At 42.3% G+C, this 17,879-nt stretch overlaps 1 protein-coding gene across 2 annotated transcripts in view; it reads left to right on the top strand.

The window, feature by feature from the left end:
* TMEM98 (transmembrane protein 98) overlaps positions 1-16,932 on the top strand; it is a 47,508-nt gene extending 30,576 nt beyond the window's left edge. For both annotated transcript variants that reach the window (XM_089674481.1, XM_089674482.1), the window contains exons 4-7: positions 8,074-8,107; positions 10,137-10,252; positions 13,032-13,091; positions 14,973-16,932. In XM_089674481.1, the coding sequence (XP_089530607.1) occupies positions 8,074-8,107; positions 10,137-10,252; positions 13,032-13,091; positions 14,973-15,180 (418 nt within the window). In that variant the 3' untranslated portion in view covers positions 15,181-16,932. The remainder of the gene's footprint in view (positions 1-8,073; positions 8,108-10,136; positions 10,253-13,031; positions 13,092-14,972) is intronic.
* The last annotated feature ends 947 nt before the right edge of the window (positions 16,933-17,879 follow it).

The raw sequence follows: 17,879 nt of genomic DNA, 5'->3' as shown, positions 1-17,879 counted from the left end.
TATCCGATCCAAATGCTTTTTCAGTGTCAGGTGGGAAGAGGATTGCATCAATCTCTTCCTGATTGTAAATGCATCCAAAATTGCTGGATGATGCAATATCCTCAGATGCCATTTGGTTATAGACAATCCTCACGATTGGATCAATCGGTGAATGTGATGTCCTGGTTATCTACAGGTACATCTAGTACATACCCTCGTGGTGGGCAGCCAGCAGGGGTGCTGTATGGGAAGCCAGTCTAGAATGCAAGTATATGATCCAAACGCACACGTTCCTGCGTTAAAAAATGGCTGTGTGTATGAGTGGGTGCTGCAGTGACCGTCGGCTGGAACCGAACAAAATCAGCAAGGAAAAAATGTCACCAGCACACCGAGGATCACCAATATGGGTCCAAAGGTTTTAATAAACCATCACATAGTTACAGCAAGGCAACGTTTCGGAGTCTCGCAGGACCCCTTCATCAGGCATGTGACAAATCGTGATAGAAACTGGAGAACTATTTAAAAAAAACCATCCACCAATCAGAGTGAAGTGAAATGAGCTTGGCCCCACCCCATGATGTCATGTTCCCTCCAAAAATGTATTCAAATCAATGTAAACAGAAACAATACAAACTGCAAAAATAAATAAACAATAATCAGATGTACATAAACTGCATTCCTGGGGATATAAACATTGTGGTCACATGTGTATCATGGTACTCCCCGGATTGTAATAAAGGTGTCAGCTGAAAGCAGCGCTGGGTTCTGGAATCAACAACCAGCAGCATATATGTCCATGACAGAAGATAAAGACTGTTACCTAGAAATATGGGAGGGTTGTCTCCGATTGCCAAGTTAGCTGCAATGGGGACACACCTACAGTGGTCCTATTAGTGCAGCGGCCGACAGTTTCATAGCGACGCATGTCACCTGCATGCACCATGAGAGTTTACTACTCACACATGCGCTCAAAGACATTCCTGCACCGGTCGCCATCATCATGGAAACCCATGATGTTGGCGCCGGGAAGGACAAGGCGGAGGCAAATCGCCGGCGTCATAGAAACATATGGCGCCGACGCCACACAATGCTAGGAATGTCTTTGAGCGCATGTGTGAGTAGTAAACTCTCATGGTGCATGCAGGTGACATGCGTCGCTATGAAACTGTCGGCCGCTGCACTAATAGGACCACTGTAGGTGTGTCCCCATTGCAGCTAACTTGGCAATCGGAGACAACCCTCCCATATTTCTAGGTAACAGTCTTTATCTTCTGTCATGGACATATATGCTGCTGGTTGTTGATTCCAGAACCCAGCGCTGCTTTCAGCTGACACCTTTATTACAATCCGGGGAGTACCATGATACACATGTGACCACAATGTTTATATCCCCAGGAATGCAGTTTATGTACATCTGATTATTGTTTATTTATTTTTGCAGTTTGTATTGTTTCTGTTTACATTGATTTGAATACATTTTTGGAGGGAACATGACATCATGGGGTGGGGCCAAGCTCATTTCACTTCACTCTGATTGGTGGATGGTTTTTTTTAAATAGTTCTCCAGTTTCTATCACGATTTGTCACATGCCTGATGAAGGGGTCCTGCGAGACTCCGAAACGTTGCCTTGCTGTAACTATGTGATGGTTTATTAAAACCTTTGGACCCATATTGGTGATCCTCGGTGTGCTGGTGACATTTTTTCCTTGCTGATTTTGTTCGGTTCCAGCCGACGGTCACTGCAGCACCCACTCATACACACAGCCATTTTTTAACGCAGGAACGTGTGCGTTTGGATCATATACTTGCATTCTAGACTGGCTTCCCATACAGCACCCCTGCTGGCTGCCCACCACGAGGGTATGTACTAGATGTACCTGTAGATAACCAGGACATCACATTCACCGATTGATCCAATCGTGAGGATTGTCTATAACCAAATGGCATCTGAGGATATTGCATCATCCAGCAATTTTGGATGCATTTACAATCAGGAAGAGATTGATGCAATCCTCTTCCCACCTGACACTGAAAAAGCATTTGGATCGGATACAGCTACTGATCGATTAAGGGAAATCAAACGCTTGAAGAAAAGACAGGTTGATCTGGAGCTGCATGGCCAGACTCTGTCTGAGTACTACCGAGCAAAATTAATCCCGAGGGGTTTCCGGATTAGAAATCAGCCCACCATCGGACGTCATAAACGAGATTTCTGTGAAAAATGGTGTGAGGTTTCCACTCAGAACTCACTGAACTATATGTTACTAGTTATTGAAGAGGTCAAGGTTCAGCTGTGCCAAGTGAAACGTGAACTTGCAGTGTTGGAATTACCAACACAAGATACAGAAAATCAGACCTCTGCCTTGCAGGAGATTGACAACGAGATTACCACATACACCATAAAACAGAAGCAGTCCAAAAGGGACAAATTTAAACAGGTAAACCAGGATTACCAAGAAGGTAGAGTTTACCCATGGCTAACCGGGATCTCTAGGCCCAGGAGGAGACTACGTACTCGACCTCTACCCCAGAAGCCAACAAAAGGAAGCCCCCAGATTTCGTCTGAGAGTGAGCGACTAACCGAGAATCCTTCTACGGACAGCGAAGTCGGCACATCTGGTCGCTCCACAGCCCTTGTTGCTGATAGTAGCACACCCCTTTTTCAAAGGGTCGGAGACGGCGCAGAACCAGGAGGGGCAATAAGAGGTCGCGGATACCAAACACGCAGCAACCGCCAACGCACGGGCAGACCAGTCCGGTAGTTAATCTATCATCCCGACACATCACAAAGGGTGAGTCTTGTCTCTTATCTAAAGGTCTGTCATTCTGTCCTGTGTCACGGTTTAATGACTTCAGTTTTGAAATTGAAATGTTCAAGTTTGAGAGGGCATTGAAAATCAAACAGTTCTTTTATACACAACCACGAACTATGCCTTTGTCCACAGGTCATTCGTTCAAACTTAAAAGCAAATTCATGCCCCCTGGACAATACCAATCCATTGATTGCTACATACGCACTTTGAAACACGATGTTCTCTCTGACATGCCCATGAGGAGATGCACTAATCTTAGCCCTGAGGAATTGAAAGCCCTAAGGACACTCAGGGATGATAAAAATATTATCATCAAGCCCGCGGATAAGGGCGGTGCTATTGTGATCATGGATTATAAAAACTATAGGGAGGGCATGTTATCAATGTTAGCTGATACTAACAGTTACCTACAACTTACTGTGGATCCTACTCAAGGCATCATGAATACTTTGAATTCTCTCATCAACATTGGCCAAGCCAACGGTTGGATCTCTAATGAGACAGCTGAATTCTTGATCGATGACCATCCAAGACTACCTGTGATATATGGGTTACCTAAAATCCACAAGGGCACAAACCCTTTAAAATTTAGGCCAATTGTTTCTGGCACAGGGTCAATCACTCAACCTTTGGCTCAGCTACTGGACTTCCATCTTCAACCATTGGTTCAGAACCTGCCGGCATATGTCAGGGACACAGGGGATTTTTTGGATAAACTTGGGGGATTCTCGGCATTTGATGAAAATTGGAAATTAGCAACAATGGACATTTCGTCCTTGTATACAAGTATACCTAATGAAGCAGGTTTGGTGGCGGTTAGACATTTCTGGTCCGGATCAAATGCCCAGAATCTCCCATGTGAATATCTTATTGATTGTTTACGTTTTGTACTTGAAAGCAATTTTTTTGCATTTGAGGGGACCATCTATGCCCAAATACGCGGCACTGCCATGGGCAGTTCTGCTGCCCCCTCCTTTGCAAATCTGTTTGTTGGGTATATGGAGGAGCACAACATTTATGTCATGCCTTTGTTCATTGATCATGTCAAATGCTGGCTAAGATATATAGATGATATCTTCCTTATCTGGAAAGGGGAAACATCTATTTTTTATGAGTTTGTTGACCAGCTTAATGGCATCTTTCCTGGTATCATTTTCAACCCCGAGATATCCCCCAACAGCATTACATATCTTGATGTGAGGATCACTAACAATCAGGGTACACTCCAGACATCTGTGTTCTCAAAACCAACGGACAAGAACACCCTACTACATTACCAGAGTGCACATCCCAAGCATCTCCGTGATAGCCTGCCTATCTCACAGTTCAAGAGGGTGTTACGCATTTGTTCCTGTATGAGTGACAGGAGAGAACAACTTGAGGCCATGTATAGAAAATTTGTGGAAAGAGGTTATCCTACTCGAGTACTTGATCAGGCATTAGCCAGAGCTATGGCAGATTCTGAAGGCAGCCCTAGGGCAGTCAACAGGCCGCTCTTTATACACGGCTTCAATCAGGCATCTGAGCGTATTAAACAAGCGGTCATGCATAACATGAACATCCTTAGAGCTGATGACACTCTATCACCCAACTTAAAGAATCCACCATTGATGGCGCATAAGCGAGGTAGATCCCTACGTGACTTATTAGTTCAAGCGGACCCTAGGACCAAATACGCTAAGGCAGTATTTAAGTTCTCAGAAAGACAGGGTTGCTATAAGTGTTACAATTGTAATGTATGCAACTCATTGATCTGTGGGGAATATTTCACACATCCCCACAGTGGGAAACGTTACCAGATACAGGGTTACCTGAACTGTAACACGGATCACTGCGTTTATATTCTGAAATGCCCATGCTCACTAGTTTATGTGGGCAAAACAAAAGGTCCCTTTAAGCGAAGATTTCAGAAACATAGGAGTGACATTAGGACAGCTCTAGTCAAGAGTACCAAAGGTGAACCCATTGATTTGAGTAAACCCGTAGCGGTCCATTTTATTTCGGCAGGACACCAGGTACATGAATTGAGGGGCATGATCATTGAACACGTCAGTCGATTGGCGAGAGGAGGAGATCGTGACAACTTCCTCCTCCGTCGTGAAGCTTATTGGATCCATACCCTTGACACAACACAACCGAGGGGACTTAATACTAACACATCATATTTGTGCTTTTTGGATCGCAGATGAACTTTGGTTATAATGATTCCTCATGATTGAAGTGTATATAGTTTTGTAGATAACTTTTGGTTTAGATTTTTCACATTTGCACTATTCACAGTGGTCTCTCTCTTTCTTCTTGCAAGTAGGCGAGCTGTGTCACCCCTTTACATTCCTTTTTTTTTTTTTTTTTTTTTTTTTTTTTGCCTCTTTTCCATTTTATCACTCCCTTCTCTTTCACTTTTCCCCAGCTCCATTCATGGACTGATTATCATCATTCTCAGGGCTGGTTCGCACTATAAATACGTAGTCGAGATGCGTTCCAGATGCGTCTTTGCCTGTGCGTTTTGACACGGTTTTTGGCATATCTTGTGCGTTTGTTATGCATTCCAAAGTATTTTTTATACATTCTAGTCCATTTGTTTCCCCTCTCTTTTTTCATTTGAGATGGGGATATGTGTAATTGGCATATTTTTGGTGCACTCCGGTGCGCTTTGATGCGTTTTGCAGTATTCTAGTGCAACTCTGTACGAGTGAGATGCGGCTTGTTCTGCTTTTTATCTGCAGCTGGAACGCACTGGAACTACGAACACTGATGTGAACTATGACATTGGCAACCATGTATAGTATACTACTTTATCTTTGGATGCAGATGAAAAGTAACTGAAATGCATGTGGTGTGAACTAGCCCTCAATCTGTTTTCTTTGTGTTCTTTTTTCTTCACAGCTCATCTCTGCAACCCCGCCCACCCATTGGTTTGTGTGGCGTCGGCGCCATATGTTTCTATGACGCCGGCGATTTGCCTCCGCCTTGTCCTTCCCGGCGCCAACATCATGGGTTTCCATGATGATGGCGACCGGTGCAGGAATGTCTTTGAGCGCATGTGTGAGTAGTAAACTCTCATGGTGCATGCAGGTGACATGCGTCGCTATGAAACTGTCGGCCGCTGCACTAATAGGACCACTGTAGGTGTGTCCCCATTGCAGCTAACTTGGCAATCGGAGACAACCCTCCCATATTTCTAGGTAACAGTCTTTATCTTCTGTCATGGACATATATGCTGCTGGTTGTTGATTCCAGAACCCAGCGCTGCTTTCAGCTGACACCTTTATTACAATCCGGGGAGTACCATGATACACATGTGACCACAATGTTTATATCCCCAGGAATGCAGTTTATGTACATCTGATTATTGTTTATTTATTTTTGCAGTTTGTATTGTTTCTGTTTACATTGATTTGAATACATTTTTGGAGGGAACATGACATCATGGGGTGGGGCCAAGCTCATTTCACTTCACTCTGATTGGTGGATGGTTTTTTTTAAATAGTTCTCCAGTTTCTATCACGATTTGTCACATGCCTGATGAAGGGGTCCTGCGAGACTCCGAAACGTTGCCTTGCTGTAACTATGTGATGGTTTATTAAAACCTTTGGACCCATATTGGTGATCCTCGGTGTGCTGGTGACATTTTTTCCTTGCTGATTTTGTTCGGTTCCAGCCGACGGTCACTGCAGCACCCACTCATACACACAGCCATTTTTTAACGCAGGAACGTGTGCGTTTGGATCATATACTTGCAGGGTTAGACCCCTGTCCCACATATCCTACATGGCACCGCAGAATAAACCATGCAAAGAAAAATTGTTTCAAAACATTGGCAATAAATAATTTAAAACGCAACGGGTGTGATGGGGGGGAGGTAGGAAAGCAGGATGAGGGAGGGGAAAAAGAGTTCACAGGCCCGAAGCTTTATTGAAAGGGCAAAGACATGCGAGAAAGAGTGGGGGAAGGGGAAATCTGCAGACATCCTCTTCCTCCATGAAGTCCATCAGGTTGTAGTTTCTGAGCAGACCGTGGACCAGTCTGCGACAGTCCTCAATGGACATCCTCTCCTGCTGGTGGATGAGGCGCTTCCTGGCGCACCATAAAGTGTCCTTGAATCAACACAGTCACAATCATACAATAAATACATTCACCCTGCGATATGATGCCTAATGTGCTGTGCAGAGAAAAAGTCCTCTGATCCATCACATCATGCATTACACCGCTTACTCCAAAACCGCATTATGGCCCCCTAAGGTTCCACCAGAGTACCTAGCAACACGATGTCAGACGTGTAGTGCCTGGGTTAGACCCCTGTCCCACACATACTACATGGCACCGCAGCATAAACCATACAAAGAAAAATCATTTCAAAACATTGCCAATAAGCAATGGATGTGATGGAGGGAGGAAGGAAAGTGGGATGAGGGCGGAGAAGTGAATTAAAGGATCAGTCCACCAAAACTAACAATTTTGGTTGTGGATGGGTTCGATCCCTACAATTACCCACGGCGTCCTGCATATCTTTGAGACTCCACGTTCCCATTGTCAGTACTGGATTTTGTGTAGCCAACTTACGCCATGGCCAAGGTTGGAAGGTCTCTCAGTGCCAGCATACAACCAGCTGCATATGATGTTGCCGATGGCCAGTAACACATTCCATGAATAATTAAAAGTACCAGACTGCCACCTCGCCTGCCATACCATCCAGCCCGGTCCTCACCGTTAATGGCCTTGTACATTCTTTGAATTATTGTTGATGAAATCATGCACTGCTACCTACAGTCAGTTTAAAAGCACAATTATGAAAATATATATATTTTTTCCCAAGGCTCCATGCACACTAGCTTTTTATTATAAGCTCAAAAAATGCCCCCCTCAAAAAAAATGTTGGATGAAAATTGCTTATGATAGATTTTTTGTGTCGGCTTGTAGTAGAATTTTAGGAGTGTTTTACAGTACACGAAAAAAGAGAGAAAACCCTTGAAAAAAGTTATTGTTAGGAGTATTTAGTGTTTTTATTGTGCCAGGAAAACTCTCAAAAACTCTACAAAAAAATGTTTTTTTGCTCCTAAACGCTGAAGCTTGAAACATGCTTCTAACATAAAATAGTGTACATGGACACATAGGATAACACTATGAGCAGAAAAAAATGCTAACAGCTTGTGGGTGCAGCCTAAAAACAGTTTCTGTAATTGCATATTTTTAGACAAATATTGTATTAAAAACAAGCAAACTATGATTTTAACAAAAGTAATTTAAATTAAAACAACCCTTTTTTTTCTCATTTTGTAGTGGCCTTGTGTCTCACTGCATTTCAATTCTAAAGGTATGTATATATGGGACCTATTAAAGCTGAGCTCTAAGCACATAAAACACACCAATGAATGTAGCTATTTATAACAAAAAAAATTAAATGCATCTGCTGTAAATACCTGGATCTGACTTGACCAATGAGGTGTTGGCTCATGCCTCAGCATGCCATGGAACATGCTGAGAGGAGGAGAGAGTGGACAGATGACCCCAGCAGTCTGTTCCTGTTTCTCCACTGTCCAAGGCTAACATAGGAGGTGACCTAGGTGTGTTGTTTTAAATGCAGTATAACCGATTTCCCACCACCCTATAGCAGATATACTGGTACAGGGCGACATGGGTGCGCAAAATCATATTTATATACACATGATTTTGCATTTCCGGGTAGGGGGCACGCGCCACCATTTGCGGCCGCGGCGCCCAGTGATTACTGAGCATCTCTGACGGGGAGGAGGACTGTTTTGTTTACTAACAGTTCTCCTCCCTGTCAGCTCGGGCACGCTACTTTGGATGGCTGCACGCAGCACAGCCAACTAAAGCAGTGTGCTTACAGTGAAGCACACAGACATGGCTCCCTAGTAAAACACTCCCAGCACACAGTTAACCTTTTGATCGCCCAGTGCCATTAGTACAGTGTCAGTGCTTTTTTTAACACTGACCACTGTATTGGTGTCTCTGGGAATGTCAGTGACACCAAGTCAGTTCCAGTTCCCCCCAGTGTCAGAATGTCTGCAGTCCCGCTATAAGTTGCTGATCACCACCATTACTAATTAAAAAAAAAAAATCCAGTATCTATACCTCTATTTGTAAACGCTATAACTTTCACGCAAACCAATTAATTTACACGTATTGGGATTTTTTTTTTTTTTTTTAGCAAAGACATGTCGCAAACCAAGTACTGAGTACATATGCATGCTTATACTTTTCAGAGGTCCGATATTGTTCTATGTACAATCCTTGTTTTATTGATTGCATGTAATATTCTCAATTTCTGAGATTGTGGATTTGGGGTTTTCATGAGCTGTAAGCCATAATCATCACAATTATGACAAATCACGGCTTGAACTATCTTGCTTTGCATGTAATGAGTCTCATATATTAGTTTCACCTTTTAAGTTGCATTAGCGAAATAAATGAACGTTTGCACGATATTCTAATTTTTTGAGTTTCCCCTGTATACTAGAAGTCTACTGCAAAGTGCAGCTAACCCTTATGAAAGCAGCAGGTGCACTGCGCTGCACCTGTGGTGTGGGTAATCCGCAGCACATCAGTGTGAAAGCAGCCTTATAGGGGGCTCAGGACAGTAAGGGCTTGTTTAAATATGCGGTTTGTGGAGGCAGTCCAAACGCCATAGTTCATTGGGGCCCACAACCAGTTGCCAAATCACTTCAAATGCCCTTGTTCTTCAAAAGGTTCAGCGCCCGACTTAAAATGGAACCCCCAGCTTGAGTCATTATTTTAAAGCAACACATAAATGCTAAACATATTGTAAAAGTTTTAGAATAAATAAGGCAATAAAACAATGAAATTATAAGGCAGCACAGCAGCTAGATTGTTAGCATTTCTGCTTGGCAGTACTAGGGTCGTTGGTTCGAATCCCAACCACCACCTGCCTGGAGTTTGCATGTTCTGCCTGTGCCTGCGTGGGTTTCTTCCAGTTTCCTCCCACCCTCCAAAGACATGTTGGTAGGTTAATTGGAACCTGTCTAAATTGGTCCTAGTATGTGTATGTATAAATGTTAGGGACCTTAGATTGTACGCCCCTTGAGGGTTAGGGACTGATGTGAATGTACAATATATATGTAAAGTGCTGCATAAATTGATGGCGCTATACAAGTACCTGTAATAAATAAGCTAGTGACCTATTTTTTAGTTATTTACAGCCTTGCAACCATCTGACCTGGTTAATTGTGTCCCAATTAAAACTCTGACCTATCAGAACCTTGCACAGTGCAATTCTGACCTTTTTCTTCCATACCCCCTTCCCATACCCAAATGATCTTATACCACCACATTTACAAGCTTTTCATTCTATTTGTTTGTAGATCTGCCATACCCTGACAGAAAAACTGGTGGCTATGACAATGGGATCTGGCGCTAAAATGAAATCTCCATCCAGTCTTAGTGAAATCATTATTGTTGCCAAGAGGATCAGCCCCCGGTGAGTCTCTCTGAGCATTTGATTTATAAAAAATATCCTAAGTTGCCTCCTTACTTTAAAGGAGTCGTGATAGGCTGAAGATACAATTTTAAAGGTCAAAAGATATCAAAGAATCTGTATTCCTATCCATCCAATCCTGAGATTTATACAACTCTGCCACACAGTATCGTTCGGCCTGGAAGAGAAGGGGACTTTTTTCTCTGCTGCAGCCTCACTTTTACTTATAGGTCTCCTCATCACCATGTGACTGGACACTGAATCAAGAAGAGTAGAGTAAAGTTAGGGTGGGTGAGGGTCTAATATCATACCCCAAAGATCTTGGGTATGATGTATTAGGAAAAGTTTTCATATACCGTAATTATATTTTTACACAGGTACCTTAATTTACTTTGGCATACATAAAGTGGCCAACAACCAAACCTTTCAGAAGGTGTTAGGGATTCTTTCCGATTTTCAGCACCGTCTGTGTCTCTATTGGGAGTCTTTCTCCACATTAAAGTCGATGTAAAAAGTTTAGTCTCTAAAAAGGCAAATTAACAGTAACAAGGTTTCCTTAAGCATGCCAAACAAAATCTCTCTTAAAAAGCCTTAACAACGCATTTTGCCTACGGTTTTCTTTCAGTCACATGACTGCTAAAGCCCCCATTCCTCCTCCAGATTCAAGGATGGGGGTAAAAAAATGCTGGAATTTATTCTACATGGAGGAACATGGCAAAAAAAAGTAAAACAAATTACTAAAAAATAGCAAAAATATTAAAAAAAAAAATTCCTACCGCCCTGAGCATCTACATTCGCATGCAAACGCACATATAGGACGTCGCCCAATTCTAGGTCCCAGGATTTCACCCATGGATAATTTCGGGTACCCTCGTTATTTTGTGGGTGCAGCTATGTGGCATGACATTTGTTATCTGTTTACTTTAAACAATCTCATTTTTTTTTTATATCTTGCAAAACTTTTGCACAGAACAGCCCCGATCCTGCTCTTCTGGGGTCCCCCCCCTGGCGCACTTGGCCCCTCCTCTTCAGCAGGTGCCCCCATGGAAAGCTTTCCATTAGGGCGCACATATGGGCTCGCTCTATTTCTGGCTCAACCAAACCCCCATGTCACAGCTTTTAATTGACAATGGCTCCCACTGCTATCAATCTGCCCAATGAGGCAGATACAACAACTAGAGCTACTACTCTTGTGCACTTTGCTGGATCGAAGCGGCCTCAGGTAAGAAAAAGGGGAGCGGGGATGGGGGCACTGCAGCACAGAAGGTTTTTCACCCTAATGCATTTTATGCATTAAGATGAAAAACCTTAAAAGGATAAGTTCACCTTTGGGAACATGTTACATGGTCCACCCATTTTTTGGGTGGACCATGTAACATGTTCCCAATGCTGCAGCCGCCACGTCCTCCCCCCCCACCCTGCAACAGGGGAGAAATTCCCCAACCTGTCAGATTTGAAAACAGAGCGGACATGAGGGGCTCCGCCCGCACGGTTGCGTCATTCAGAGTTACGTGAATGAATGAACTGCAAGTCCCAACAGCCTTAGCGGCTGTCGACTTGAAGTTTTCAACGAACTAACATGGAGCAACGTGGTAGTTCATTGAATCTTCCTGTCAGTATATCTGCTTGCTTGTACATCCCATACGGGCAAGCAGATATACTGACAGATCTACAGGAGACCTGCATGGCATCAGTGATCTACTGAACACTGGTGCAGTGCTTTACAGGCACTAGCAGACAAAAATTATATATATATATATATATATATATATATATATATATATATATATATATATATATATATATATTATTTTACCTGCAAAAAAAAAATGTGCATTTGTTATTTTTGTGCAAAAGGTGAACTTATCCTTTAACCCTTTGAGGACCAAGGGACGTATTTGTCCCATGTTTTTAATTGCCTGTATCATCTGATTACGAACTTAAAACTCTTTTTTTTTTTTTGGTTTGAGTCAAAATATTAGTTCTTATCAACAAACAACAAATGGATCTAGCTTTTTGCCAATTATTTCATGAAATGGCTTAGTTACAGCAACTGTAGTGTACGAACTTTAAAAACAAAAAAATTGATTCTTTTGGCGTTCCAAAATCTTACGGTCCTCAAAGGGTTAAGGCTTCAGAACCACTTTAATTAGCAGGGATCCAATACCTGTTCAGGTGGAAATGCATGCATCAGGGGTCTCCAAACTATGGCCCTCCAGCTGTTGAAGTACTACAAGTCCCATCATGCCTCTGCCTTTGGGAGTCTTGCCTGTGGCTGTCAAAGTCTAGCAAGGCCTCATGGGACTTGCAGTTCCTCAACAGCTGGAGGGCCATAGTTTGGAGACCCCTGCTCTAGATCCTTCTGCCTGCGCACCCCCTCCCCCACAGCCAAGAGTGGAAGGCTGTTAACCCTGTTCACTGCATCGACAGAGGCATGCGAGCTGCCAGTTCATATCTGGTACACCAGGACCAATCTGGAGGGATGCAGAGCAGTTTTCTATACTGAAAACTGCCACAATCCCTTTGTTTTTTATGTGTAGACCCTATGCCAGTTTCTATTTCACTCTGAAACCAAAACTGGTGTGGGTTGCTCAGACAAACCTAAAATAGTGTTGCGCCAGTCATTACTCCCATTGTTTGTGTGAACTAAAATTTCTTTTCACTGAAAATATAGATTTAATAAAATAGTTGTGCATATCATGTGACATAAAAAATTGCAAACACTTTTTATTCTGCAGGGCTAGTGCAAATGACTTTTGCCTGATTTTTTTTTTATATTTAGAGTCGATGATGTGGTCCGTTCTATGTACCCTCCTTTAGATCCAAAACTGCTTGATGCAAGGTACGTATGACAGCGGGCCAATTCCCTAAACAAGTACTGTATATGTTAATAATTTGGCTGGGCCAATGAGAAAAAAAAAAAAAGAAGAGGGATACTGAGGTTAACAGTCAATGGGAGTGATTATATGGGGGTCCCAATAGTTCTGTTTGCCAGCATCCAATCACCTAAAGGTAGAAACATATAGCCCAGTCATCTAGGACTAGGCCAGTGTCCTGTATTGTACAATCAAGAAAATGTTGTAACTCCAATTCTGCACAAAAAAAAAAAAAAAAAAACCATCAGCAGGGACTTTGTCATCTTCTAAATCCTACAACTAAAAACCCAGTCTCATAGCAAAGAACTAAATTTGCTACTAAGGGTTCAACTTTGGGACTACCATTGGTGTCTAGCCTGTTGTCCCGCAATCCAAAAGTCTAGTAAGTAGTGCAATATCAGAAAGGCCTTTTCACCAATTTTTAACCCGGCCAAGTGACTGTCCTATCAAGCATTAAACCTCTAGTTCAGTATTTCCCGGACCTGTAATTTCCCTAACAGTTCATGCCAATGTGGATATCCATAAAGGTAGCAAAATCATCTTCTTGAGATACACTATATTGCCAAAAGGTATTAGGCCAGCCCTCCAAATCATTGGATTCGGGTGTTCCAATCACCTCCATGGACACAGGTGTATAAAATCATCACCTAGGCATGCAGACTGCTTCTATAAACATTGGTGAAAGAATGGGTCGCTCTCAGAAGCTCAGTAAATTTAAGAGTGGTGCCGTGATAGGTTGCCACCTTTGTAATAAGTCCATCCGTGACGTTTCCTGGCTACTAAATATTCCACGCTCAACTGTTCGTGGTATTATAACAAAGTGGAAGCAACTGGGAACAACAGCAACTCAGCCACCAAGTGGTAGGCCACGTAAAATGGCAGAGTGAGGTCAGCGCATGCTAAAGCGCACAGTGTGCAGAAGTCGCCAACTGTCTGCAGAGTCAATAGCTAAAGACCTCCAAACTTCATGTGGCCTTCAGATTAGCACAAGAGTGCATAGAGAGCTTCATGGAATGGGTTTCCATGGCCGAGCAACTTCATCCAAGCCTTACATCACCAACTGCAATGCAAAGCATCAGATGCAGTGGTGTAAAGCACGTCACCACTGGACTCTAGAACAGTGGAGACGTGTTCTCTGGAGTCTCCAATCACGCTTCTCCTGTCTGCCAATCTGATGGAAGTGCCTGGGTTTGATAGTTGCCAGGAGAACGGTACTTGCCTGACTGCATTGTGAAAAGTTTGGTGGAGGGGGATTATTGGAGCCTTAGTTCCAGTGAAGGGAACTCTTAAGGCGTCAGCATATCAAGAAATGTTGGACAATTTCATGCTCCCAACTTTGTGGGAACAGTTTGGGGATGGCCCCTTCCTGTTCCAACATGACTGCACACCAGTGCACAAAGCAAGGTACATAAAAACATGGATAAGTTTGGGGTGGAGGAACTTGTCTGAATCCTGACCTCAACCCAAGAAAACACCTTTGAGATGAATTAGAGTGGAGACTGTGAGCCAGACCTTCTCATCTGACATCAGTGCCTGACCTCACAAATGTGCTTCTGAAAGAATGGTCAAACCTTCCCATAGACACCCTCCTAAACCTTGTGGACGGCCTTCCCAGAAGAGTTGAAGCAGTTATAGCTGCAAAGGGCGGGGCCAACTCAATATTGAACCCTACAGACTAAGACTGGGATGCCATTAAAGTTCATATGCGTGCAAAGGCAGGCCGACCAATACTTTTGGCAATATAGTGTAGATAACTTTTGATGGGACTTGACATGGATGGGGGAAAACACTGCTATGACCAGAAAGCACAAATGTGCAGTGTGTAATATTTCATTTTCTTTTTGCAGAACCACTGCTCTCCTCTTGTCTGTCAGCCATCTTGTATTGGTGACCAAAAATGCATGTCACTTAAAAGTTGGTTTGGACTGGATAGACCAGTCATTGTCAGCTGCAGAGGAACACATGCAAGTTCTTCGAGAAGCCGCTATGGCAACAGAACCAGAAAGAATCATCCCAGGAACAGAAAACTTTCTGCAAGAGCAGTCTACAATATGACATATGATAATATTCCTGCTGACATCAGATGGAACCAAGCACACAAAAGATATTTGTATTTGAGATTCACCAAACCTTTTATTTACATTTTTTACTCGTAATTTTGTTTACCTATGGGATTTGTTGCAAATTGTTCTGGTCAGTGTCTATGCCAATTCCACATAGTACGAGTCATTTTGTGGTAGCCTAGGCTTTGGGTCCCGATTCTGGAATTCTAATTTCTAAAAAGGCAAAACATTCTTTTAGATTTTGCATAGAGGTGGGAAAGTGTACAACCTCTGAGATTTCTAATTTTATTAGGGAGATCACCCTCCACTTTCTATCCTGATGATACAGCAGGGAATTAGAAAACTGTAATAGAGTAACTGATCTCAAAAACCATGAGAGGGTTTTGACACTTCCTGTGTACTAACAAAAAGGATAGAATTGCTAGGACCCCATTTGATATTGTGCCACCTATGCCTGTCCAAGTGACAACAGTACGGTAAAGCTGAACTTCAGCCAAAAGGGGAAGTTCTGCTTGTTTGCATTCTCTCCTCCACTGCCTCATTTGGCACTTTTTATTTGAAGGGGGGGGGGGGAGCAGGTACCTGCTTTTGACAGGTATCTGCTCCCACTTCCAGGTCAGATTGCAATCTGTGAGGATGTTCAGCCCCTCCTCAAAACATCCCCCCCCCCACAAACTTCTGGGATGCATGCAGGTTCATTCACAAAGCGAAGTAGGAAACCAGCTGCTTCACTGTCGACTTCCCTTACCAAAAATGTTGGCACCCGCACCCAAGGCAGATTGAAAAATCAGCTCAAGTGACATCAATAGATCCCTGGGCTGGTAACACCCTAAAAATGGGTGTAACAGTAGTTGTAGACAGGAGCTCCTCTTTAAGGTGCAGCTGCCCAGACATAAGTTCTAACCCTTACCTATTCTTCTCAAAACTTAAGTTTTAAATGGAGATTAAGGTGAACTTTGGGGTTAAGAAGAGTAGACAGCTGACAGGTAATGCTGTTAGCCCATACCACTTTTAATAATATTCTGCTCTCCTGTACCACCTCAAGAAGTAAACCAAAGAATATGTAAAAAAACAACTTTGATGGGTGATGGTCATTAGAATAAACCGTTCATGCAGGAGGGTTGCATATTTTCCCCACTACCATAAATCAAAGTTGGGTCAGGTGCTCCAAGAAGCAGGACCACTCAGCTGCCTGTCTGTACCACTTCGCTCAAAGGACACTTGCAGGAATTCCTTTTCACCACTAGGCCAGAAGACTGAGCACATACAGCGAGTGAAGAGCTCCCTGCACTCACAAAAGGAAAAAAAAAAAAAAAAAAAAAAGACAAAAACCACTTGAGAGTTGGACTCAAGTCAGGATCCAGATTGAATAGAGCTGCACAATAAGAAGCCTTTGTAATTTTTGTTCCTTTTGTCCACTTTTCAAAAGCAGACCCAAAACTACTGGGTGCACTTTTAAATAGCGTTGAATTGATGTAGAGACATCTACTTGTAAATATTTCACAATATTAGTAACTACAGCACTTCAGGTTTGCTTAATGAATAAGGTAGAACACTTTGTTTTCATTTACTTTGCTTTAAGTGTTTTCCTTTGGATGTTGGTTATTTGTTCTTTTATGTAATTTCCAATTCTATTGTTTGGTTTTACTTTAATGTTGCATCTTCAGTGTTCATTCGTTATTAGATGTAAACCTTTTCATGACTTTACATTGTACAGAATTATAATAAATTATGTATTTCAAAACCAGTCTGTTGATTTTACTCCAGGTGCATGAATCCAATTATTTGACTATCACTAGCTTTTAAGATTAGTATGACTACTTGAACAAGCTCATGTCCAATATGTTTACTTTATTTCATAAGGAGGTGTATTGTAAAATAAAAAAATACATTTATTAACAAAAAATGAACGGTGTACCCTTTAAATAATTCCCCAATTGGACCTAAACACTTTTCACCTCAAAAAGTGTATCATCTATATACCTATATTGCTAATATACTAAATAAAACTAATACTACTGTCCAAAAATTATATTGTCCACAATAGGCTGTATTTTTTTTATTGTGGACAATATAATTTTTGGACAGTAGTATTTATTTGTGTTATTTAGTATATTAGCACAATATATATATATATATATTAAAAAATACATTTACCTCCAGTTCTCTAGATCATGAATCAGCATTTTTTTTTCTTGTTTTACCGTCTTCAGACAGCAGGAAAACAGGACTTTTGTCTTACCGATAAAATCTATTTCTTGGAGTAAAAGACACAGGCATAGTCTTAGGACAACTGTGTTATTGGACACATTAATTCTGTGTCCTGTACATTACTCCAAGAAACAGATTTTACTAGCAAGTAAAAAAAAAATCTGGTTTTCTTCCTAGTACAGTACAAGACACAGCCAGAGCCTTAAATGACTGGGACCTCTAAAAGCATAACAACACGAGGGGTGGACAACACAGCAAATACTAAACAGGCCAACACAAAACCAAGGGTCAAGGGACCTAATGTTAGACAGCAGCCATGAGCACTCTGGGGCCAAAGCCAGCATCAGCAGAGGCCTGAACATCCATCTGGTAAATCAAACAAGTGAACAGAACTCCAGGTTTCAGCCTTGCATATAAGTGAAACAGATACTGGTAGTAGAGGAGGCACCCAACAACCTGGTGAAGTGTGCCTTGATGGAA

Source organism: Staurois parvus, unplaced genomic scaffold (genome assembly GCF_062004578.1).
Source record: "Staurois parvus isolate SC_StPar_1 unplaced genomic scaffold, SC_StPar_1.0 ptg000151l, whole genome shotgun sequence".
NCBI classification, from domain to species: Eukaryota; Metazoa; Chordata; class Amphibia; order Anura; family Ranidae; genus Staurois; species Staurois parvus.
The sequence above is the reverse complement of the archived record's forward strand: the minus strand, read 5'-3'. Positions and strand labels throughout refer to the sequence as shown.